General features: G+C 48.9%; 9 protein-coding genes across 9 annotated transcripts; 6 read left to right on the top strand and 3 right to left on the bottom strand.

Moving 5' to 3' along the window:
* Positions 1-144: 144 nt before the first annotated feature.
* On the top strand, positions 145-658 carry FSUBG_11984 (dimeric alpha+beta barrel; the record flags this gene model as incomplete). Its single annotated transcript, XM_036676725.1, has 3 exons — positions 145-218; positions 284-464; positions 521-658. The coding sequence occupies 3 exons, from the start codon at positions 145-147 to the stop codon at positions 656-658; spliced, it is 393 nt and encodes a 130-aa protein (XP_036532539.1).
* A 500-nt stretch (positions 659-1,158) lies between these two features.
* Positions 1,159-2,024, bottom strand: FSUBG_11983 (uncharacterized protein; the record flags this gene model as incomplete). Its single annotated transcript, XM_036676724.1, has 3 exons — positions 1,159-1,269; positions 1,323-1,828; positions 1,880-2,024. 3 exons carry the CDS (start codon positions 2,022-2,024, stop codon positions 1,159-1,161), a joined length of 762 nt encoding a protein of 253 aa, XP_036532538.1.
* A 740-nt stretch (positions 2,025-2,764) lies between these two features.
* Positions 2,765-3,741, top strand: FSUBG_11982 (WSC2 glucoamylase III (alpha-1 4-glucan-glucosidase); the record flags this gene model as incomplete). Its single annotated transcript, XM_036676723.1, has 3 exons — positions 2,765-2,969; positions 3,040-3,111; positions 3,173-3,741. 3 exons carry the CDS (start codon positions 2,765-2,767, stop codon positions 3,739-3,741), a joined length of 846 nt encoding a protein of 281 aa, XP_036532537.1.
* A 1,734-nt stretch (positions 3,742-5,475) lies between these two features.
* FSUBG_11981 (uncharacterized protein) lies at positions 5,476-6,335 on the top strand (the record flags this gene model as incomplete). The annotated part of the gene is made up of 2 exons (XM_036676722.1): positions 5,476-5,547; positions 5,616-6,335. The coding sequence occupies 2 exons, from the start codon at positions 5,476-5,478 to the stop codon at positions 6,333-6,335; spliced, it is 792 nt and encodes a 263-aa protein (XP_036532536.1).
* A 1,790-nt stretch (positions 6,336-8,125) lies between these two features.
* On the top strand, positions 8,126-8,920 carry FSUBG_11980 (n gnat; the record flags this gene model as incomplete). The annotated part of the gene is made up of 1 exon (XM_036676721.1): positions 8,126-8,920. One exon carries the CDS (start codon positions 8,126-8,128, stop codon positions 8,918-8,920), a length of 795 nt encoding a protein of 264 aa, XP_036532535.1.
* Positions 8,921-11,931: 3,011 nt separating this feature from the next.
* Positions 11,932-13,272, top strand: FSUBG_11979 (het domain protein; the record flags this gene model as incomplete). The annotated part of the gene is made up of 1 exon (XM_036676719.1): positions 11,932-13,272. The coding sequence occupies one exon, from the start codon at positions 11,932-11,934 to the stop codon at positions 13,270-13,272; it is 1,341 nt and encodes a 446-aa protein (XP_036532534.1).
* A 3,007-nt stretch (positions 13,273-16,279) lies between these two features.
* On the top strand, positions 16,280-19,930 carry FSUBG_11978 (uncharacterized protein; the record flags this gene model as incomplete). The annotated part of the gene is made up of 1 exon (XM_036676718.1): positions 16,280-19,930. One exon carries the CDS (start codon positions 16,280-16,282, stop codon positions 19,928-19,930), a length of 3,651 nt encoding a protein of 1,216 aa, XP_036532533.1.
* A 378-nt stretch (positions 19,931-20,308) lies between these two features.
* Positions 20,309-21,505, bottom strand: FSUBG_11977 (d-amino-acid oxidase; the record flags this gene model as incomplete). The annotated part of the gene is made up of 5 exons (XM_036676717.1): positions 20,309-20,528; positions 20,591-20,994; positions 21,041-21,239; positions 21,293-21,412; positions 21,474-21,505. The coding sequence occupies 5 exons, from the start codon at positions 21,503-21,505 to the stop codon at positions 20,309-20,311; spliced, it is 975 nt and encodes a 324-aa protein (XP_036532532.1).
* An 813-nt stretch (positions 21,506-22,318) lies between these two features.
* On the bottom strand, positions 22,319-23,272 carry FSUBG_11976 (branched-chain-amino-acid aminotransferase; the record flags this gene model as incomplete). The annotated part of the gene is made up of 1 exon (XM_036676716.1): positions 22,319-23,272. One exon carries the CDS (start codon positions 23,270-23,272, stop codon positions 22,319-22,321), a length of 954 nt encoding a protein of 317 aa, XP_036532531.1.
* Between the last annotated feature and the right edge of the window lie 929 nt (positions 23,273-24,201).

Here is a 24,201-nt window from a genome sequence, read left to right as displayed (position 1 = left end):
ACTTGGTATCTCGTCTCACAAATCTCGCGACGCGTCATTGACTTGAATTATGTGTATATATATCCTGGGTCCACGCCGGTAAAACTGATAGTAACTCTTCCTTCACACTTAACTTCAAAACATCGTCCCCGATATATTTATACCATGGCCAAGATTGTCCGCATCACATTCCTGTTGCGAAAGCGCGACGACGTTACATATGAGCAGTTCCATAAGTAGTTAAGTCCTCCAGACTTCCCATTATCGTTTGAACAGAATAGGTACTGACTCTATCTAAATCTAGCTGGTCGGAAGAGCATCCAAAGATATGGCTATCTGTCCCCATCGTCAAGCAGAATCTTGTCAAGTACTCACAGTTCCACGCTGATGAGAAGCTTGATCTTTCGGGGACAGGTATGCCGCCTGTTGCACCTTTCGATGGTGCTGCTACGATGTGGGCTAAGAGCCTTGAGGACCTTCATGCTGTAAGGGCATTTCCTCTATATACACCGTTTCGTCGTACTAATACATCGATATCAAGATCTTTAGCGATCCTGAGTATAATCGGATCGTTGTTCCGGACGAAGAAAAGTTTCTCAAGCGCGCTGAAGCCGTTCCCATGCTTGGTTGGGAAGAGGTCAAGTTTGTGAAGGAGGGTTTGTTTGAAGGTACAGAGTAAGCCCTTGAAGGGTCTGTCTATTTAGCTCGTGTCAAAAATGCATTCATTGTCACAATATGCCCATTGCCTCATTGATCAACGGTTCAATTGCTCTGTCAGCAACATAACTACTCGCTTCTGCGTGATGATTATAAATCCTCTGTCATAGATCACGGCTTCCCTTATGAGATGAAACCGTGGATGAAACCCATCGTCAACTTTTCAAGGCTACAATTGTTTGTTATTTATGGCATCGCTATCTGAAGGGGATCCTTTTTGTGTTAATTACATCATGTACAGTTAATTCCGGATTAGTCAATATATCATATAGTCACGAGTAATCACTAGTGTTTATCCACAAAGGATGACAAGTTTCCAATTGCAAAGTATTAATTGTTCAATTAAAATTATATATAGAATTGAAAACACCCTAAATCCTCTTACAGCATAAGCCCATTACTCATGCACTCGTTTCCGCCCGTCAGAGAATAAAGCCCCAAGCACTTTTAGGAACTAATTGCCTAGTAGAGACCGCACATGGCGAAGGCGACGGCGACCATAGCAGTGGAGAAACCGACCTGCTTGGCAGCACCACTGACAATGACAGTTGATGGAAGGGGAGTCGACGTAGCCTATGAGCATCGTTAGTAACTTATGCAAGGATGTAGGGTGAACGGTTTCTTACAGTAACGCCAACAGTTCCGATCTCATCAACAGAAGTGTGGCCAGCCTCATGAGTCTTGGTAGGATTGGCAGCATGAGTCGTCTCAGCAGCGTGAGTAGCCAGAGTAGTATGCTCATGAGCCTCAGAGTGCCCAGCCTTAGTAGAAGTGTGAGCATGCTCAGTCTCCTCATGCTCATGCTCAGAGGTAGTCTCCTCCTCAGCCTTGGTAGTCTTGGCCTCCTCGACCTCAGTGGTAGCGGGCTTCTCGACAGCAGTAGTCGAGGGCTTAACCTCAGCGGCAGTGGAAGAAGGCTTGGCCTCAGCGGTAGTAGAAGCAGCGCCAGAGGAACCAGAGGGACTGGGCTTGGGAGTGAGACCGCACTGCTGAGCGACTCGGCCTACGCCGCTGCCGTAGTACTTCCAGATGTCGTACGTGTTGGCGCACGACATGCAGCGGCCGTAGCGCTCGTTCCACTCATCGCTGTCGCAGAAGTCCTCATCATCACGAGCAAGAGTGATCAAGAGACCTACACTCTGTCAGAAAATAACACATGGGAGTGATTGAGTTGGCTACGTACCGCAGTCTTCGTGGCAGGCGTACTGAGGGGTACCAGGCTGCTGACGCTTGACGAGAGGGACAGTATCGGGGAACTCAAAGCGGGGGTCAATGGCAACAGCAAGAGAGGCAGAAGCCAAAAGAGTGTACGCAGCGAGAGAATGCATTTTGAACGAGTGAAGCCTAACGATTGGATGACTTGGAAGGTGTTGAGGCTGTGAGTTGATGAGAAGAGATGGATGAAGGAGGATCAAGGCTATATATCTGCACAAACCCATAGCACAAGCCAATTTTTCTCAGTTAAGCTTAGATCACAAGTTCCTTTCCCATGTCCAGCGCAAAGCAGGAAATTGCATTCCGGTCAATTATCCGTCACATCCCGAGAACACCGAGCTCACGACTACACCCTCAACCTCACTGATTGGCCAGACGAGCAATTCATGACCTGATGCCAAGATAAAGTGCATACTCTAGACCTGTATATCCGATATCGCACCAACTTTAATCCTCGCCGTTAGCCCCAAAGCGATCTAGCTGTGGTCCTCGGTTAGCGCTTCGCACCAATGGGAGCGTCGGGGTGCATCAAAATCTTATCTGATCATCTGATAAACAGGGGAGGCTTAATGTTCACCGGATTTAGGTGGCACACGATTGCCGGATGGGTCAATCAGATGTCAACGGCCAAGTGTTAGTGCCATTTCTCTTGCCTCCAAGGGCTCAGTGGGTGACTTGGCGGTTCAAAAGTCCCGCAGTGTCACATGTACCAGGTGAAGATGGTGTATCCGTGAAATGGTGTATATCTCGAGCATGATTTCCCCTCATTGTTGGAAGATAACAGTAACCACGGTCTTCTTCACGTCTCTGCCTCATCTCGTGTTGTCCTTGTTACTCTGTCGTCTCAGTCATCATGTTGAAGAATCTGCTTGTTCTGACTCTGGCGTCGTATGCCTTTGGGCAAGATGACATTCCTACGGATGCCACTGTCAAGGATGAGGACATGGGACCTGCCGCTTTCATGTGGCCCCCGGACCGTGTTTGGTCTGGGGACATGGACAACAAGGCTCCTTGCGGTTCACGAGCATCTGCTGGTAACAGAACCAACTTTCCCATGAGTGCGTCAGCTTTTTACTCAACTGTTCTAGACACGATTGTCTTATAATATTTACTAACTTTGTTCCTTAGCTGGCGGTGCTGTCTCTCTTGTTGGTCAGGATGATTATTACAACACCAAAATCAGCATCTCGTACTCGGAAGGTAAGCGACCTCATCTGTCGACTGTCTTTTACTCTCACTGATTTCCTTATTTCTTCTGTAGATCCTCAGTCCAATGATGATTTCGAGACCCTAATCCAGGAAAAGAGCATCACAGATCTCAACCCAGGCCACACCTGCGTTCAAGTCCCCGATGCCCCCTCCAAGGTCTCAGCTGGCGACAACGCAACTCTGCAGATCATCTACCGCGCTGACTGGGACGCACCTCACAACCAAACCTTCTACGCCTGCGCCGACATCACCTTTGTCACAAAGTCCGAGTTCAAGTTTGAGATTCCCTGCTTCAACGCCACTGAGCCGGGCGACGATGACAAGGAAGCTGGTGCGACTGTTGGTCCCAGCCCAACTGCGACTCACCCGTCTACATCGTCTGAAAGCTCTGATGCTTCTGAGGCGGAGAGCAAGTCGGGCAAGTCTAATAAGTTGAGTGGTGGAGCTATCGCTGGTATTGTTATTGGTTCTATTGCTGGTGTTGTCTTGATTGCTGGCGCGATTCTGTTCCTCTTGCGGCGCAGACAGCAGGCGAAGAGAAACTCGCGAATTGCTCGTATGGAGGATAATGCGCGCAAGCACCAGCTGGCTACGGATGGTGCTTCTGGCACCAGCATCTAAAGTGACTGTTCTCAGGAATATGTCCCACTGGAGACTGGCTCATGGTATACGCGATACTGGTCATGATTGGAGGATATGATGTTTAGGGATCAATTCATGTAGTAACGAACAAAACGTTAATATCCTCTTACTCGTACTGATATCTTTCTCTCTGTAAATAACATGGCGTGATGTTTTTTGCTCTGCAGCTGAAGCCAGCCCCAGTTGTGGCTGAACAAGCGTGCCAGAGACAACGACACATCAGATACCCAAGACAATAGCGCACAATTCCGCAGGTCACGCTATCACGCTATCACGCTATCACGATACTTGCGTCTCCACGCGTAGAGACAACAACTTTGGCGTTCTGCCAAGATGACGGAAAGTTCGCCTAAATGTCTGTGCGGTGGGGACACAACATGCCATCATTGGCTATGACAGGCTCCACCGAAATAGCGCGAAAATGTGCTCCGTAATGTTATTGTTAGCGCTGGGTCCAAGGCGTCGCTATTGCTTGTGACATTCAACGGCGCGCGCCACTAGACGACTTGTCAAGCTGAGATGGGCTTGGCAGAATCAGGCAAACTTCAAGAGTCGATTCTTGGTCGTGCTGTCGTCTTGACTTGGCGGAACACGGGTTTTATGAGTTGGGCGCGAAGTCTGATCTGGTGATGCTTATCTGATAAGATCCAGCGCCAAAGAAGCCGAGGCAATGAGATTGACACGTGAGGAGATTCAGTACTGAACCTATTTTTAGACTGGCTCCGCTTACGAAGGACATTGTCGGAGCTCGGCAACCCATACCTCGCTGGAGGAGCTGTACTGACGCATGTTTCTGGAATAGGTCGTTACAAGACGCGGACTGAGGCTATAATTTTAACAGCTTGGTACTTTAAAGCGCTGTAAAAAGAAGCTTAACTGATCTTTTTGTAATTAGACTCGGGATACAGCAGATGCTTTCCAGAGCAAATCATGGTAACTCTAGCCTTAGTTACCAACTTACCCTATATATATCATCATGTCTTGGCTGACCTCAAGGAATGAGCGCTCTGGATCACCCACAGTTTCATTTCCCCGGGTTGTAATTCTATTAAACCAGGTAAACATATGCGTTATGGAAACTACTATAACTTTGGGCATATCGCATTCTCTTCTGGCGAAGCTTATCGGATATCGGAAACTTCACGATCCCGCCTATGGTCGCTTCCGGGCGGGGACTTGGGTTAACCCAATGATTTAGAGCTTTGAAACAGTTCTGGTCTAAGCATCGACTAAGCAAGGATCCCAAAAAATTCCACTTGGAACGATGACATTGGTTCGATAAGCTTCAAGATAAACAGTAGCCTATGAACAGCTCCCTATTAAATCTGAGTCAGCAAGCTTGGACCTTGAGGCTATCGCGAGATCATCCTGCTCAGTTGTCCAGCGCTACTAATTTCTAGCCCTGAGAGATTATAGAGCGGTGCAAGTCGAGATTGAATTGCTAGAAAAAGGAACAGCATTGAATGCAACCGAATATTGTTCTTGACATCATTTCATCAATTTCAAGGAAATTAAAGTCGAGATGAAAGAGATCACGTCAGATATGATGTCAACTTCATGATTGGTCGCCCTACGGACCTATCGATTGCTCTCTAGACATCCAACGTCAGCACTAATACATTGCTGCACCTCTTATATTGAGCATATAAGCCATGCGCTGTCCTTTGCCATGTCAGGCTTGTTGTGTCTTACAATCTACCTTGGCATACTATAATGGAAGCACCCAAGAGACCATGGGTTGACGGCCCCTTTGAGCTCATCAGCGCGTCAAAAGCAGGTGACTCGGTATGAAACCTCGAACGGCCCACTCAGGCCATCATGATACATCTACTAATGATTGGACTCACGCGTAGCTCGAAAAGCGCGCTGAAGGTGCTCGAAAATGCGCTGCAGGCATGGCCGTCGTCCATAACCTATTCCTGCGCGGCGTCAACGCCATCTATCTCCAAGCAAACAACGTCGCGGAAAAAGGAACGCAAAAAGACAAGGTCAACTTTGCCAGCTTCGCATGGGCATGGAGCCAATTCATCCAAGAACATCACGATATCGAAGAAGAAAAGATCTTTCCAGAAATCAACAGAATCACCGGCGTACCAGGTCTCATGGACGCCAACATCGACGAGCACCGCTTATTCCACGAGGGCCTGCATCGCTTCACAACCTACATCGAGAAGATCCGTAAAGGCGACGAGGAGCTTGACGGCTCCACGGTCAGAGAAATCATCGACTCATTCATGCCCTCCCTCACAACACATCTGCACAACGAAATCGACACCCTTGTTGGGCTCGAAAAGTACGCCGACAAGTGCGACTGGGGAGCGTGGTTCGAGAAGATAGGGGCCGAGATAGGCTCCAGCGCCATGAAGGTAGCGTCTCATCGTAACGAGATTCTACCGCTGGCGTTGATTCTCCACGATAAGGACTTTGAGGGCGGTATCTGGGCGGATTTTCCGCCTCTTCCTTGGATTGCGCTCGTCGCTATTCGGTGGCTGTTTGTTCGTACGCATCAGGATTGGTGGCGGTTCGCGGGGTGTGATCCTTCGTCTAACCGACGGGATTTGCTATTTGCTTGACGTGTTGGTTGTTGGGTTGAGGACTGTTGGTTCTGGGATGGGATATATAAGTGGATATGCTATAATGAGACGTTACCATGATATATGACAGAGTTGCATAGAGAATAGTTGTCTCTCACTCGTAGAATGCGGTGTAGACATGACTATACGGCCAAATACACGTGAGAAATACAATGTTGAGCGATATCTCCTCGGTATAACAAACCCCCCACTCGTGTATCAAGTGTTATTACTTACGACGTTGCAGTTGACAGGAACCCTAGAGGCTTAGCTTACCGGTACCGTGATATTGGGAAGAAGGGGCCGGGCTTGTCACGGGGCGAGCGGCACAGTCATGCGCGTGTTTTTTGTACAGTGTGATTTGGTTTTTTTACTGGAATCTTCTAGGGGCGGGTGTTACCTAGCCTGTTCCCCCCAAATGGGTGCGCGCCGGCGCGGGATGAGGTGACAGGGGCCGCACTGTAAATGTCACCGTGTGCGGAGAGGATTTTGCGGATCCGAATGGTTTTAGGGCTATTGCTCGGGTAGAGTCGATATGAGGTGAGCTGTTGATATTGGGTGGAATGGGATATGTCAGCCCTATGTCTACCGAAAGCCCGGAGATTTGATGCTTTATCTTATTTCCATCATGTCGGGGATATAGCGTTGTGGTGGTTTTGGAACCTGGGTTCTGTGCATGCACCGCTGGGAGCTGTCATCTCGCATACCCTTTACGAAAATGCAGTCTACAGATGCAATTTTCCCGAGCGAAACGCGCAAGGAATAGGTACCTCGACGATCATTCTGTCTTGTGGATCTGTCATACCCGCTGATGTGATCTATAACATGTTGTTTTCCCAGAGACGAGAAAATACTGTGCAATGGACAAGGCCTGTAGGGTATCATTGTTGGTTCGTCAATGAGGCGGTTCAACATCTCGGATCGCAGTGCTTTGACATCAACTGATTCATGCGACCAATAACCTCTGTCTCTATTGACTCAAAGTGAGACACGGCACCTATCAGACCAACGTGATCAACGCCTCAGTCTCCCAAACTCAACGCATGGCAAACGGCACTGTATTCCGGTCTGTGTTTAAGCAGTTTCCAGTAAAGATATGCATGGGCCCCAACGCCATTGCAACCAACAGCTGCAACGCTGCTGAACCTTGTCCTGCCAAACACGCCAGTGAACCTCAATACTGTACGTGTTCAGGGGCCCGAGTGCTACGCTAGCGTTGTTCTCTCGCCTTGCATGCATGCTCGCCCCAAACCCAAACAAACCGTAGTCTCGGCAGTCCTCCCCTCTGTGTCTCCAGTTTCAGGACGTCTCTTCCGGCGTGTCTCACTGTGCAAAATAACGACACAGATCAAATACCGCAGAATCCTAGTGGAGTCATGTTGTATTTTGTTATTTGCGAGGTGCAGTCCACTCGCTGGGAGGGGGAGGACCCTAGCCACAGGAACATGTTTGCTTAACCGACGCGCAATCCCTGCATGTGAAATCCTCAATCCCTGGGCCTGGGGCTTGTTTTTCTTCAGTCCAACGGCTTTTTTCGCGTTCCTGGGGCCCTGTCTGAACTGAAATGCGAGAACAACTCACCGCTCATTTCTGCCGTGTTGCCATGTAACGTCGCTAACCAAATCGACATCATACGAGACAATCCTTTTAAAAAGAGACAGGCCTCGGCACTTATTTATCCCCTCCTGCTAGACTAGTTCCATTTCTACTCCAATTTCCAGAATTCATCCAAAAGCCCCTTCACATCCCACTGCCACTAGTGTCTGCAATTTCTTGACAACAGCTTCATTATGGAAACTATGGCACCTCTTCATCACGCCCTCCCCCCCATCGATGTCTTTGTCAGTGCTGAGGATTTTGAGAACCTTGGCATGACGCCATGGTTCAGCTACTCGGTCACATTGCCGGAGCGACCCATTCCCAGCGCTTCGGACCGGCCCCCACTGGAGACTGAGCGTCTGATTATCCGACCTCTCACAATGCACGACCTGGATGCATTCCATGAGCTTCGCAAACGTCCTGACATCCAGAACCACTCAACAGCTCGCGGCCGCGCAACCAAAGACAAGGCCGAGACAGAAAGACAACTTCATTCTCTAGTCCAGGACGACCAAAGCCACTGGTGGTTTGGCGCCTTTCTTAAATCGACCAGTGAGCTCATAGGCGAGGGTGGCCTGCCAGACGTACTAGTCATGTCCTCTTCGATCTCTGGTTGGCCAGAAGCCGAGTTCCTCCTCAAGCCAGAATTCCGCCGTCAGGGATACGGCACTGAACTCTGGAAGGCAGTCATGGACTCATGGTGGGATCTACCTCGTGAGCGACGACGACACCAACTAGTTCCCGTCGTCGCACCCGGAAAAGAACCCGGCGACAAGATGGACGAGTGTGTTGTCTTCCAGTGGGAAGCAGGCAACGAGGCAGCCCAGAATTTCTTCGCAAAGGTCCTGTCGCAAGCTCCAGTTGCTGCACAAGGCGGCTGTGAGAGCATTGATACGCGGGATGGAAAGGAGGGAAATCTCATCACGTGGGCTGGCACAATCATCTGCAATCCTAGGCCGATGCCTGAGGAGGAAGACTCTGATTAGATGGAGCAGAAATTTTTTTTAACATGGTCAAAAAACGGTTTCGGGATAAATTTTAGACGGGCCAAGGACATACTGGGTTTAGGGCGCGTACAGCAAGCGATAACTCGTTGAAGGAAGGCATCTTTGCATATTAGACGGCATTTGATAGCAACTAGGTAATCTGACCATTTCAAGTTGTATACTTAATGACAAGACTGTTATACTATCTCATTACTCTCGCACTGGCTATTTTGAAAATATATCTATAAGACTTTCAATGTATACGCTAATAATGAATTGAATGTAGGGATTGCAGGTCCTTGCGATGCTACGCGCACTTCAGATCTTTGTTTCGGCTACAGCATCTATGGAAAACATGTGCAACACCTATCACACACTGACTCGAGGCCCTCGACGCGCGCTGACTTCTAAACTTTATGGTCTTTGCAAAATCTGACATTTCTCCACGAACCACGACGTTTTACTTTATTCGAGCCTGCAAGAACCCACTGCTCTTATAGCCGATCAAGGAATAGTAGACACCAAAGCCCCAAGTTTCATTTCACCGCATCGTCTTCTAAGCTTATTCAAGAAGGTCGTTCTAAGGCCGGAACAAGTTAATCTTAGCATTAGTTTAGAAACCATGATGCTGTTTCGCCCCGAGATCGTTGAGATGTCTGATGGGGCTTTGTCGACCATTGGCTCATAACGTTCCAAATGAGCTAGCTAGCCTTAAAATTAGCTCTAGGGAGGACCCAAAACAACTCCAGTTTGACTATCGCTAATCGATAAAACAATCAACGGTTTTTGGACGTCGGTTATGCTATTGGTCGATATACGCCATATATAAATAAGCTTCAGCTAGCTGTCAGACTTCCTTTGGCAGCTGCCTAAAGCTTATTCTTATAGCTTGGCCTTCTGTCTAATAACTCCTTAATTGATTCAAGAAAGGACAGATCTTCAAACTCTATGGTATGACAGCTACAGGGGCTATGGCTAACCTCGGCATGTGAAACGGCTTTTCAGCAGTCTCCATTATCATAAAGTTAAAAATATTTAAGTTTATTGCTGCGGACCTTCCAGTCTCCATAACCTCGGAAACTAAGCCTCTCAGAATATATTCATAAGTTCAAGGATAGCAGCAGAACAATTATTAAAATGGAGGTTCATGCCACAGCAGGTAATCGAATTTGTTCCATGAGACACTGATTATCTTCGAGACCTTGAGCTTGCACCTGATTCAACCAGTCAACCCCGGTAAAGCTTTCGTCGGTATCGAGAACTTACTATATAGCCTTTGGGCGATGACGATATAATAGTCAGGTCTTGTCAAGTGTATAAAGTGGTTCTCGCCGTATAAATAATAGAACTAATAGGCAGCTAGCACCCTCCTCCCTAGACTTCTATTTTTCGATATCTAGCGATATGTATTTGTCTATAGTATAGTTACTGATTGGGATAAAAGGCGCCCTACCAGCCGGTTTGTCAAACGCCAAGGATGACTGGTCAATTTTTGCGCCTAAAGTGGACGGCTGGCTGGAACTGACAATTGTTTTGACCTGTACCGTTAGAATTGAGGCCCTTCATTACTTTTTGGTCTTTCAACTGCATGTAGGTACTACGACATGGAGCTACGGTGGCCCATTGGCCAGTTCAGTGTCGAGTTGCGTCATAGCTGGCATCTGACAGTGAACAACCAGCACACAACCTCAGACAGCAGCCCTGGCAACCAAGCATCATCTTATGATATTCCTGTATAGTCCTTTGTTTCATGTTCTGTCCCGACTTAAGACCATAAAGGGCCTAGCAGCTTTTGAGGCTTAGAAGACAAGCACCAAGGGGGTTAACTGCAGTACAGGAATTAGTAGTCGCCGCACCAATACGATATCTTTAACCCTGAGAAGTAGATAGCTGGCTACAATTCTGAGGCCTGGATTGATTCTATGTGTCATTTTCATCCTGGTCTCAACCAAGCATACCCTGGTCCCAATTACGATGCATGTATCCAAGCCACTACTGTATTCGAATAAGACACAATATAATTGGTCTTCCTGCGCGCAGGGCGAAACGAGGCAATGCTGGAACAACTGCATTAAATAACAGAAATGGTGGTGGCGCAGCCTGATGTGGCATCAATCAATCAGCGCAGCCTGATGTTAGTCACAGTCACATTTTATATAAGAACCTGAACTTGCTGGAGTTCTTAACGTATAACAGTTTTTTTTTTTTTTTTTTTTTTTTTTTTTTGCAGAATAACAATTTAATGCTCACTATAAGCCCCTTGTCAAATTTGCAATTATGAGCTTGTGTGGTTATAGCCGTGTCGTTGACTTTTCTGCTCTGCCAGAACCCACAAGATCCGAAGACTTCCATTGCGTCTTCGGCGACCGTCAGTTGAATGAGTTCTCTCTTAGGGCAGAAAGCAGCGATATCCAGGTGGCATTGAGCCTGGGCTTCCCTGGCAGGGTAGCCTTGATACACTCGCAGAGTCAGCTGCTCTGAATTGCCCGCTTTGCACCTTAGTTCAGAATGCCGCTCAAGACTTGAATAATCGACGCCAAGCCGGGAAAAACAGCACTTTTTATCAAGAGTTTGGCGTAAATCATGATGCCGTTTTGTCAGGCAAGAGACTGTACCTAACTCAAAGGTTTGGGGGAGAGTATGGGTTTCTTGTTTTCATCACAAGTCGTGATCATAGAGCGTTACTAGTTGGAAGTGTTGCTTTTACAGCTGAGGGCCCCAGTCCCCTAGCAGGGAAGATTTCTTTGAGGCCATTTTGCGAGGATTCTGGGTCATCCGGTGCCCTCCGTGTTGTGAGCTCGTGGCTCAAGAACTGCCAAGACAACCATGAGAAGTGCTGTCACAGCCATACGACCCTACCCTCTCGTGTACTAGCTATCGACTGCATTGGTCATAGCAGCATCAAGCTCATCGAGCCTGATGCGGGTACAGTGGGAAAGTATGCATCTTTATCACACTGCTGGGGTTCAGGGCCAATGCTGACTACAACTCGCACCTCAATTCGCGCACACATGTCTGGTATATTAGTTACAGACTTGCCAAAGACCTTTCGAGATGCGGTACTAGTGTCCAGATATCTTGGTATACCATACCTTTGGATCGATAGTCTTTGCATAATTCAGGGTGACACCGAAGACTGGGCGCATGAGTCATCTCGAATGTTGAACGTGTACTCTGATGCCTACGTGGTTATAGCGGCGAACCATGCTAGTGATTCGGCCGGGGGTTGTTTCCACATTCGTCCGGCTCGCATCAGTGCCAGCTTGACACTTCCAGGTATCGGTCATGTTCACGCACAGCTTTGTGCGAATAGCGACGAGATTCTGTATGCTAATGCTGAGTTTTCTGATGAGCCTCTTACGAAGCGTGCGTGGGCACTGCAGGAGCGATTGTTGGCCGCACGTGTGATTCACTACAACTCTGGACAGATGTATTTCGAATGTCGGCACGGCATGCGAAGCGAGGATGGGTGCAAAACTGACAAGCCTTACTGTGACTTGAGTCATGTTATGCAGAATCGGTCATCCGCTCGGAAAGCACTCGAGACTTGGTCGTCGATAATCTGGAAATACAGCGATCGAGATCTGACCAACCCTGCCGATAAATTCCCCGCCTTGAGTGGTATCGCAAACCTTTTAGGTGGTCTACTCAAAGATGAGTATGTGGCAGGGCTGTGGTCAAGCGTGATGGTCCAAGAACTGGCTTGGCACGGCCTGTGGAGACAGAATCCTCAACCTATCAACGAATACGTCGGCCCAAGCTGGAGCTGGGCAAGCTTTCAAGGCACCGTAGTGCTCAATAAAAAGCTAAACTGGAGATCAATCGCTATAGTTGAGGACTGGCAGATTGAATTGACGAACCCTGACGATCACTACGGGCAAGTCAAGAGTGCATCGGTGCACATGCGGGGGCCACTAACACAGCTGACGAAAAGTATGATACCAGGCGGAGATCATGCTGAAAGACTCGAACGAGCGGGAGTAAGGCCACACCCGAATTTCTGCACAAAGTATAGTGGTGAGGTTAGTGACACACGTCTGGTGTTGGACAAACAAGACCTAAATTCCTCTGATCAATGGCAGGGCATGGATATCAAAATGCTGCTTCTGGGTGGTTACGGGCAGGCATCGCCTGTTCCCCCATGTGAGGCCGAGCGAAAAGAAGCAGAATCGAAGCAAGATAAGAGCGACGGGAACTTCAAATTTAAGGAGGGATTTGGCCTAGTAGTAACTCTGATAAATGTAAATGGCGTTATATACATGAAGAGAATAGGATGGACGCCTTTGCATAGCAATCTGGTAGAAAAACTAAAAGAGACTACAGAGGACTGGGATACTATAACTATCATATAGGATTTTCCTATACATCATAAGCTTTAGTTATCAATGAATCCCAAATTGGGAGTAGACCTGAAAACAACCTCAGAAAAGAAGCGGCAAGTCTTGAAAAGAGTCCTGGGTATTTTGGCATACTATGGCCGAAGACTCCCTTAATCGATACACGGCTTTGCAAAGCCGGGTTTAATAATATTCGTATCAAGGACTACCAATTGGGGACAGAATGTGCCGGAACTCCGCTGCAGCCTGGTATGAACCGGCTCCAGCAATTTGGTACTCGCAGCTTCTCACAGAAGGAGTTTTGCCCAGCTCGAGGTTGAAGGCCCGAGTCTTATCTAGCTCGACCAATAATTACAATATAGTCTGGCACAAAGAAATGGGAGACACGACATCCTGAGTGAGTGTCGATTTCCGTAAAGATATCCAATAATATTTGTGCGATCGGGTCTCTGTTTCCCATTCTCTGGTGCAAAGGTCGTTGAGCCAGTGGTCACTTATGCTGAGGGTTAGAGCATCGTCACCTGTATTTCAAGATAGCCCTTCAAGATGTTTCTCAAACTCTTATAGGAAGACATGCTGGGCAGTGCGAAGTTTGGCGCACCAACTTATGTTCATCATGGCTGTCCATCGCGTAGTTACGGGCTTCCGAGATCTACATTCGCGAATCAACAGATGAGGAGCGGGGCTAGATGAGGGTGACGAAGGGGTCTTTCTCGTTGCGTCAAGGCACAAATTTCACCTACCGGTCGTGGATTTTTGCCGGTTCAGCAACTGACTGGCACTGATCACTGTGGAGTCGCCGATCGTCCCACTAACGCTCCTAATAACTCAATTCAAGCCGGCTTTTTAATTGGCTTGACTTAGGGGGGGTCAGGCTTGGATTAGCTATAAGTCAGGGGGTTAGGCTTAAATTAAGTTAAATAACTCAAGTAAAGTAAATCTGTTCCTAATTAAGTTAGCTGGCCTTATAAGGCTGATTTTTTCTAGCTAACTAAGAAGCTAAGATAAGATAAAAAGACCTACCTTAGGTCTATAGAATTTCCTTAAATATAAAAGTAAAAGGTACTTATATATTACTAATATTACTATATTAACTTATAGACTTATAAGTCTAGACCTAGGTAGACTTAATTTATAGCCTTTTTTCCTGACTTATAAGTCAGGGGGTTAGACTTGAATTGAATTGAATGACTTGAATTATTAGGAGCGTTGCGTCCTACTAACAAGGCGGGCCGAGAGGGGATGTTAAAGCTTTTTCACGCTATGGCCTCTCCGGCCTTGAAAAGTGACATTCAATTGGTGTGGATACGAGCGTCTTATCAGTAGTTATCGGTCGAAGGCAGCAAGTTTGAGACTCTGCTGGCAGAAACCGGCGGTGCTTAGAGCGGATTATAAAATAAAATGCAATTACTATAGATGACCTATAACACAATACAGATTTTAATCAAATTATATTTTGAAGGTCAGAGGCTCATACTTGTTTACTTATGTTGCGTGTCCACTCTGTTGCTGTATTTTTCAGATTTTCCATAAACCGTTCACTAGGTGGATCGCAAATATTACTTCCATGTCAGCCAATAACCCGTCCAATATGCACTATCCGATAAACAGACTCTCTTTTAAATATATAATAACATCTGCGACAATGAGCAGCTCGTATAATAGACTTTGAAGCAACGTTTCATCGAATCTACAGTTTCCTCGTTACGTCCAGGGTAGTCTAGCTGATGGTGCGACGTGGCGTCGACGGTTCATCCGCTGCCCGCATTCCAGTGGCCTCGGTGGCGTCTGCCAAAAAAGCCCCAAATCCCAACGAACCGCGCGCTAACAAACGGGATCAATAAGCGCCAGATCTTAAGCCATTTGTTTCAGGTCAAGATTTGCTTCGAGGATCAATGACGATCATGTCTTGCAATTATTCCCAAGCGCTTCAACCCAGATCATCTCTCGTTTCCTTCAAATCTATTTTCTCTCATCTTTCCCTGCTGGATAAATGATGCCGAACACGAGGTCGTTGGTAGGGCAAACATCTAAGAAAAGAATCACGTCCCGCTTCTTCTGCAAGAAATTAAAAAAAAAACTCTCAGAATATTCTATTCTCAGTTCCATCTCGTAAACAAAAACTAATGCATAGAATCATCAATTGACGTGGATGAATTTCTAGTGCGGAATCTAATCCAGACCTTGCTTGGCAGACGACGACTGGATGATTCGATCAGGGCACGAAGCTTGCAGGGATCATCCCAACCAACCAAGACGTGCAGGACGTCGAGTTCTGTTTATAGCCGCTGAGTGGCCAGAGTGATCCAATAATAGCACACAGTCACAGCACTCGAGCGGAGTCGTGCGTCGCAAACACGAGGCCTTGTGCATGTTTCGTGTGCGTCAACCTTGGTTCTTTCAAGACATTTGGTTATTGTTAGAACCGTTTCTGCTGCTGCATTATTCAGCGGCCTATCCAACGTCGATTCGACCCCATGTCCACCTGAACCCACTCCGTTTTTTACGCCGTGAGGACCAGGCCACATCATGAAATGATCGGCACAGCGTTTCTACCGCAACTGTATTTTTGGAACCGAGCCGCCTGGGTATCTCGGATGTCCAACAACCATGTCTCTGATCCACTACCCACTATCAAAACGCACGCGCCTTTCTGCCCAAACCACTCTCTCTCATCCAACAACCCATCGACTGACCGCCCTGTCAATCCCCGTTTGGGCAGATCCGGAATGACCTCACCCTGCTATGTTTTGTATGCAAGCGCCCGTATTCCCACTTCGGGCCTGCATGGCCATGGAGCCGCTTCCAACTTTGGATCATGATTGATCTGCGCGTTCGACTGACGTGGAGAAACAATCCATCTTCAGCTGAAATTGTAACCTGACATCCGATCTCGAGATTGGTATAAAGATTCAGGCTACACCAGCTCGTTACACATTCCTTTCCTCAGCAACAGTTCACTTTCGTTTCACATAAATAAACATTCCATTCGCTTCACAACATTCGTTGAAACAAAGGAAACATGAGAAGCTTCTTTCTACTCAGCGCCGTTGCCTTTAGCGCGGCCAACGCTGGCGTTTTAGACCATCGTCGTCAGCAACCAAGGGGAGACTACAATCTTCCTCCGGCCGTGACAACTTCGGTCTATCAAGCCCCGGCCGTCTCTACTGACCTCTATCCTCCTCCCGCTCAGTCTGCCAACACTGAGCCTGCTGAGCAGGAGACTTCTCCTTATGCAGTCCCCACTGTCGCTACTTCCGAGCACCAAGAAACTACCAACTATGCACCTCCCGAGTCTGCAGCTACCGAGAGTGCAAGCAAGCCTGTTGAAGACACTTCTGTTGTCGAGACTCCTTCCAACGCTTATCCTCCTCCTGCCAACACCCAGCCTGGACAAGATACCACTGAGGCCTCAACACCAACTGGAGCCTACCCCCCTCCTGTGAACACCCAAAAGACAGAGACTGAGCAAGTGTCTTCTGCCGCTGTCACATCTGAAGAGTCCACTCCTACCGGTGCTTACCCTCCTCCCGAGAACACTCCATCTGAATCTGAGCATGAGTCTACTGCTGTCGAGACTACTGCCGTTGAGACTACCGCTGAGGGTAAAACCTCAACTGACCTGTACCCTCCTCCCGCCAACACCGAGACCACCAAGCCCGGCAAAGATACAACTGAGGCTCTTACCCCCACTTCCGAGTATACTGCTCCCGGTAGCACCGATGTAACCCAGCAGGGATCTACCGATGTTGGCAGCTCTACTGACGCGTATCCTCCTCCCGAGGGGACCCCCACAACCCAGGCCGGTAACGAGGGTACCACGGCTGTTTCCGAGACCACCAAGCCTGCTGTTGGCACCTCAACCGGTGTCTATCCTCCTCCTAAGGGTACGGAGACTACCGATACTGGTATCGAGACCGAAACTGGCAGTGCTTCTACTACACAGTGGACTACCTCGACTGTCTACACTACCAATGTGTACACTGTCACTTCTTGCCCTCCTGAGGTTCCCGACTGCCCCAACGGTCAACATGTCACTACCAAGACTATCGCTGTGTCTACTACTGTCTGTCCTGTAACTGAGACCAAGCCTGTGACTGAGCATGGCGAGACTGGTACTCCCACTTATCCTGTTCCCGGCTCTACCGAGACTGAGCACCAAGGTACCGAGACTGCTACTGTCTCTAAGCCTGGTGAGACCGAGACCAAGACTGAGTCGGTTCCTCAAGAGACTGAGACTTCTCCATCCACTGGTGCTTATCCTCCTCCCAAGGTTACCACTGGAACTACTGAGGGAGCTGAGACGGAGTCTGTCCCTGCAGAGACCGAGACTACCAAGCCTGCTGTCGGTACATCTACTGGCGTCTATCCTCCTCCCAAGGCTACTACTGAGACCACCGAGGGCACTGAGACTGAGACTGTTCCTGCTGAGAGCGAGACCACTAAGCCTGCTGTCGGTACCTCAACTGGTGTCTACCCTCCCCCCAAGGGCACCGAGACGACTGAGACCGGTGTTGAGACCGAGTCCCTTCCTGCTGAGTCTACCAAGCCTGCTGTTGGAACTTCTACCGGTGCCTATCCTCCTCCCAAGGTTACAACCGAGACTCAGCCCAATACTGAGCAGACCAGCCAGTGGACCACCTCAACTGTCTACACCACCACCATCCGCACCATCACCTCTTGTGCTCCCGATGTCCCTGACTGTCCCAATGGCAAGCATGTCACAACCGAGACTATCGCCATCTCTACTACTGTCTGCCCCGTGACCGAAGCTGGATCTACCAAGCCTGCTACTGTCACCAAGGAATCACCCACTTACCCCGTTCCTACCCAGGCTACCGAGACAGAGGGCCAGTCTACTGTACCTACTACTGAGACTGAGGAGCAGTCTACTAAGCCAGTTACTCACCATGAAGGATCTACAAAGCCTGCCACCGAGACTAAGCCTGCTACTGAGACTGAGACTAAGCCTGCTACCACTGGCGGCGAGGAGCATCCTACCGAGACCAAGCCTGTCACCGAGACGAAACCTGCTACTGAGACTAAGCCCACTTACCCAGTTCCTACTGAGTCCAAGCCCGCTAGCACCACCGAGTGGACTACCTCGACTGTCTACACGACTACTATCCGCACCGTGACATCTTGTGCTCCCGATGTCCCTGACTGCCCCAATGGCAAGCATGTCACAACTGAGACTATCGCCATCTCTACCACCGTCTGCCCTGTCACAGAGGAGCACCACACAGAGACAAAGCCAGCTCCCACCAAGCCTGTTGAGACAAAGCCCGCCACTGAGACCAAGCCCACCTACCCAGTTCCCACTGAGACTAAGCCTGCCTCCGAGACGAAGCCTGCTACTGAGGGACACTCTACCACGCCCGTCACTGGTGGTCAGTCCGAAGCTGGATCTACTAAGCCTGCTTCTACTACTGAGTGGACCACTTCAACTGTCTACACGACTACTATCCGCACTGTAACCTCTTGCGCTCCTGAGTTCCCCAACTGCGAGACACCTACTCCCCATGTCACCACTGAGACTGTTGCTATCTCCACGACTGTTTGCCCTGTCACTGAGCAGCATCAGACTCAGCCTAAGCCCACGCAGCCCAAGCCCACTCAACCCAAGCCTACTGAGTCTAAGCCCGCCCAGTCTCAGCCCACCCAGCCAGCCAAGACTACTGGATGGTCTACCTCCACCATTTACACCACCAGCATTCGCACTGTCACTGCTTGTGGTCCTGAGTTCCCTAACTGCGAGACACCTACTCCTCACGTCACCACCGAGACTATCGCTGTTTCCACTACCATCTGCCCTGTGACTGAGCAGCACCACACCGAGCCTAAGCCTACTGAGCCTCAAGCTACTCAGCCGAAGCCCACTAAGCCAGCCAAGACTACCGCCTGGTCTACTTCAACTGTCTACACCACCAGTGTCCGAACAGTGACTACCTGCGGCCGCGAGCACCCCAACTGCGAGACCCCCACTCCTCACGTCACCACCGAGACCATCGCCATCTCCACCACCGTCTGCCCAGTTACCGAGGAGCAGTCTTCTCCCACTAAGCCCAGCACTCCTGGCCAACCATCTCAGCCCGCCGGTGGCAACCACCAGACCTACCCCGTCCCAACTCAGCACATCGTCACAACCGGCTGGTCTACCTCCACCGTCTACACTACCAACATCCGAACCGTCACTGCTTGCGCTCCCCACGTTGCCAACTGCCCTGGTACTCCCCACGTCACCACCGAGACCATCGCTCTCTCAACCACTCTCTGCCCCGTCACCAAGACTCAGGTCATTCCCGGCCCTGGTGCCACTTACTACCCTCCTGGTAACTCGACATCCACTCTTTACACCACCAAGTACTTCACTGTCACTGCCTGCCCTCCCACGGTTACCGACTGCCCCATCGGCGCCGTCTCTTCCACCGTCTACGCCACAGCCACCACCCACATTCAGCCATGGAACTCTCACGTCTACCCCTCTCCTACCAAGGGTCTTCCTCCTACCATCCCTACCCATCTGGTTCCTGGCAACGGGACGGTCACCACCTTCATCCGATCTACCACCAAGCTCTACGAGACTCCTGTCTCGACCCCCAAGGCGGCTGAGCACACCACTACTTCCAAGGCTGGCTATGAGAAGCCTCCTTATCCTGTTTACTTCTTTTAAGATTTCCTATGTACCTACATGCATCTCAAAGTGTCCGGGACCATGAGAGCAACGACTTGCATACTTGACTTAGACTGAGCACCTTACGACCTACATGACTTGTTTTTTGTATTTAAATATTATCATATTTCGCACACGAAAAGAACATAGCTTAGAAGCAATACTGTCAATACAATAGTACATCTTTCCTTGTTTATTACATACTGGCTCTTTCACATGCATCTAGTGACCGTTTCTTAGTGACTTTCAATGAACCTTCGCATGAAGTTATTATAGTCTCGTCAAGATGTATCACAGCTTCGACTTGGGATCGGTCCGAAGCTTGGACAGAACAGGCTCGGCAGCACGAACGGCATCTAAAGCCATTCCATAACCGGCTTAAAACCCAGTGCCACCTGCACCGTAGTTGTGAACCACAGTGCGCTTTTGTCCCGCGACAGTCAAATCTTGCCTCTCTACTCGAGCGCCGCCTTCGCGTGACGGACGAAGGCCTGAGAAAGCTGCCAGAACATCTAGACTTCCATTTCTGACTTCATCACTGAGTTCCTTGGTGCGCTCCAAGATGGACTCTGTCTCGTAGGAGTAGGTGGCGCCATCACTGAGAAGAATTGTTAGCCCACAGTTCAAAGCACAAGACACGGATAGAGACGGATAGCTTACGCGTTGCCCTTTTGCATGTACCCTCCGAGAATCACATGACCTTTAGAGAACGGGCGAGGGATGACGTATGTCTCGTAATCTTTACCATGTCTCATGATGTTCGTGTGAACATCGGGGGCGTGAGTCAAGAGGACCTGTCCTCTAGTGGGGTAACACTTGGGGTCCTCGACTCCCGGCAACTTTCGCGCAGCATTTCCAGTACAGTTGAAGACAATCTGAGTGGATTGACTGAAGAATGCCGTCTGAAGATCCGGGAGCTTTTGACGAACAAAACGAACACCGTAGTCATTCTTTAATCTCTCATAGAGATATAGCAGATGCTGGGGTGCATTGACAGTCAGAGTAGTAAAGGAGACGGCAAATTTGACGCCCTCAGGTAGCTCATTGACAGGTATTTCTTGGAACTGGGATGCCTTAGTTGGAGAACTTGACTGCTAGGCTTGTACTTACGTTTTCTAGATACTCGGACATTGCCTGGATCTTATCACGAGGAACATTATCGTCCCAAAGTTCCGTTGAAGGAGTTCGCTTGACATACGATTGCTCTGGTCTCTCAGATGCCAGCTTACTGAGATGGAAATATCCTGCCTTGTCCCATTTCAAGGCATTGGCATCTGTACCAGAGATAGCTGAGAAGTTGCACCCGGCCCTATAGTGAGGTTAGTATGAGCAAGTACAGCGCAGCCAGGTGATATTGCTTACCATGGAGAGGTATAACTCAGTGCCGTATCTCCAGGAAGATGTTCCGCGATGACTGTGATGGACTTGCCGTAGCCTCTTTCTGCCAGGACAAGAGCTACGTCAAGGCCGATGATGCCGGCCCTTGCATGGAAGTCAGTATATGACCGTAAGAAGCCTGAAGATTACCGCGTTAACCACTTACCCTAAGATGACGATGGTATCGTGTGCACTCATGTTGTCTTTGCGAATTAGATGATGTGATGTGACGCAGCTTGATGGAACAATTCACAAGATGTTACATGTCTACTACGGAGGGACCGACATTCATTTGAAGCTATACATGGCAGTTCCGAGATAGTAGGCTGGATTCTAGAAAGCGTAGACTAGCCGCAGCGTCGAGACATTTGTAGAGGTTATTACCTGAATAGGAAATATGACAACCCAAACCAGATCGTCCCATCACTGCCACCAAGCGTGGCCAAGGAAAGCGCTAACACCAAACTGAGACTTCGCCTGTTTGGGTCTTAGATATGTAGTCTGGCACCTCAAGCTAGACCAATAACCTTATCAGCTCGGATCCTTAGTGCTGCTTTTGGTAGACTTGAGTCCGGGGTAAGTATGGATACGCACGGCAATGTTGAGAAAGCGTGGCGACCGAAAATGGATGAGACGATGATTGCGTTCAAAGAAGGTTTGAAAGCTCGGCGTTGCAAAGTTATTCGAGGTTAGCTCTTATCAGAGGTCGAGACAAGGTGTCTCAAGGCCATTAGAGGCGATTTGCGTGATTTGATCACCAGAGTCTGTTGACCTTGTATATACAGCTTCTGAAGAACGCGATACATATTTTAAGTTCTGTCTGCTGATTTAAGCTCTCAGTCACGAGCCTCAACTGCAAATAACACATCTAGCTAACAACTTAGACATTATGCGCGAGACATGTTCAGAATCATCTCACTTATGAGGGTCGTATGCAGCTCAGTTAGGTTTGATATAAGGTAAGATTCATTTTATTTAATGCCAGTACTTACGCCTATCTTGAACAAAGCCCTAGTAATCAATCTTAAAGCTATACTCATCCTCCCAGTGCATAGCCCAGTAACGATCCCAAATAGCCTTCGTAATAGGTCCAACCTTTCCATCATTCACAGGCTTATCATCCAGAGTAGTGATAGGCATGATACCACCAGCAGTTGTACACATCAAAATCTCGTCAGCTTGATAAGTAGCCTCAACGGGAACATGCTCAATGCGGATCTCATAGCCGCAAGATCGCGCAGCATCGATGACACTCTTTCTTGTGATTCCCTGCAAGACTCCACGATCAGGTGTGTAGAGCACGCCATTCTTGATGATGACGACGTTGAAGCCTGAACCCTCGGTGAGGTTGGCATCGCCGTCGGTTAGGAAGGGATAAGTGGCGCCACGATCGTTGGCCTCGAATAAGCCGCGGACGAGATCACCCCACTGAAGATTCTTAATGGTGGGATCAATAGAGCCAGGTGGAACACGTCGTACGGTTCGTGCAACAATCGCACGACCACCATGATATTGATCCTCAGGATCCATGTCCCAAACATACGGCTGAACAAACATGTACAGGTTATTATTCAGCAACTCCTCCGGCTTCGCACCTCTCACGCCCTTGAGCCCACGAGTAACGATCAATTCAACGAACGCATCCTTGATCTCACTCTTGGCGACCATCTCAACGAGGATCTTCTTGATCTCGTCGCGGGGGATGGGGAAGCGCAGCCTCATCTTCTTGCAGCTGGCCTCGAGACGATCAAGGTGGTCGTCGAGGCGGAAGAAGCGGCCGTCCCAGACGGAGGGCACGTCGTAGGTCAAGTCGCTGTGCATGAAACCCTGGTCGAGGAGGGGGATGCGGGCGGATTGCAGGGGGACGAGCTCGCCTTCGACCCAGGCGATGCCTTGGGAGAGGATGTTGGTGCTGGCTTCGAGGGCGGCCTGTCGCTTGGCGTAGCCGGCGAATACCTCATCCATGGTTGCCATTTTGCCGTGTATTTGCTGGGAGTCTTTGATTTGGTGTTGTGATTGATGATTGAGATGATGTGTTTGGTTGGTGAGATGGATTAATCTGATACGATTCAACCTTTGCTTTTGTAGATGCTGCAGATGTCTACAGATGCACCCAAAGACTGTTGTTTGCGAGCCCTGAGTCTCCATGGAGAACGATGCTCACCAAGTCTCGACACAGTAGTTACTCAATCGCGTAATTCCTCTTTGGGTAATACCGCGCCCCCGCAACCAACCGGATTGCCACCAGCCCAATGGCGCACCATCGTGCAACCCCCCAAATTGGCCGATCTGTACTGGGAAATGCCTTTACCGTACTGTGGACTGTGCTGAGGGTAAACCCCACTGATTGTTGATGCATTATTGTGGCGGCAAAGCCATGTTGCCCCGACAGGATATTGACACACGAAGACCACTGGTTCAGGACTTAATCGCCAGGAAAATACGAGCATTTATCTGGAGATGGAGAATGGAAATCTGATAAGAAATAAAAACGAATAGTTGCTGGCGAGATTAGTCAGATTAACTGAGAGTCTGTACACAATCTCTTGTCCTTACTCATTAGGTCGAGAACCACAAATGCCCAATTTTACGATGTCTACATTTTGCGACAAAACAAACAAGGTGATAGTGAGCAGCGTATCAGTCCTTCATTTTAGAATTGTTCATAGACTTTGTCATCCTGCTTGACTTCTTTCAAGCAATAATTGCCTGCATAACAAGGCAGTCAATGGACAGACTGGCCCAAGTATCTTGGTAGATATGACTCCATTCGGAAGATAGAAAATGCCGGTAAAAATAGCAAGTACTATTTATATATCATAAAAATCTCCCATAGATTTAAATTGTGAATCCCTGTTCCCTCATTCTGATATCCAGGTAGCGACAGCTAGCCA

This window comes from Fusarium subglutinans (assembly GCF_013396075.1).
Source record: "Fusarium subglutinans strain NRRL 66333 chromosome Unknown NRRL66333_c0000243, whole genome shotgun sequence".
Lineage (NCBI taxonomy): Eukaryota > Fungi > Ascomycota > Sordariomycetes > Hypocreales > Nectriaceae > Fusarium > Fusarium subglutinans.
This window is presented reverse-complemented; position numbering and strand designations above follow the sequence as displayed.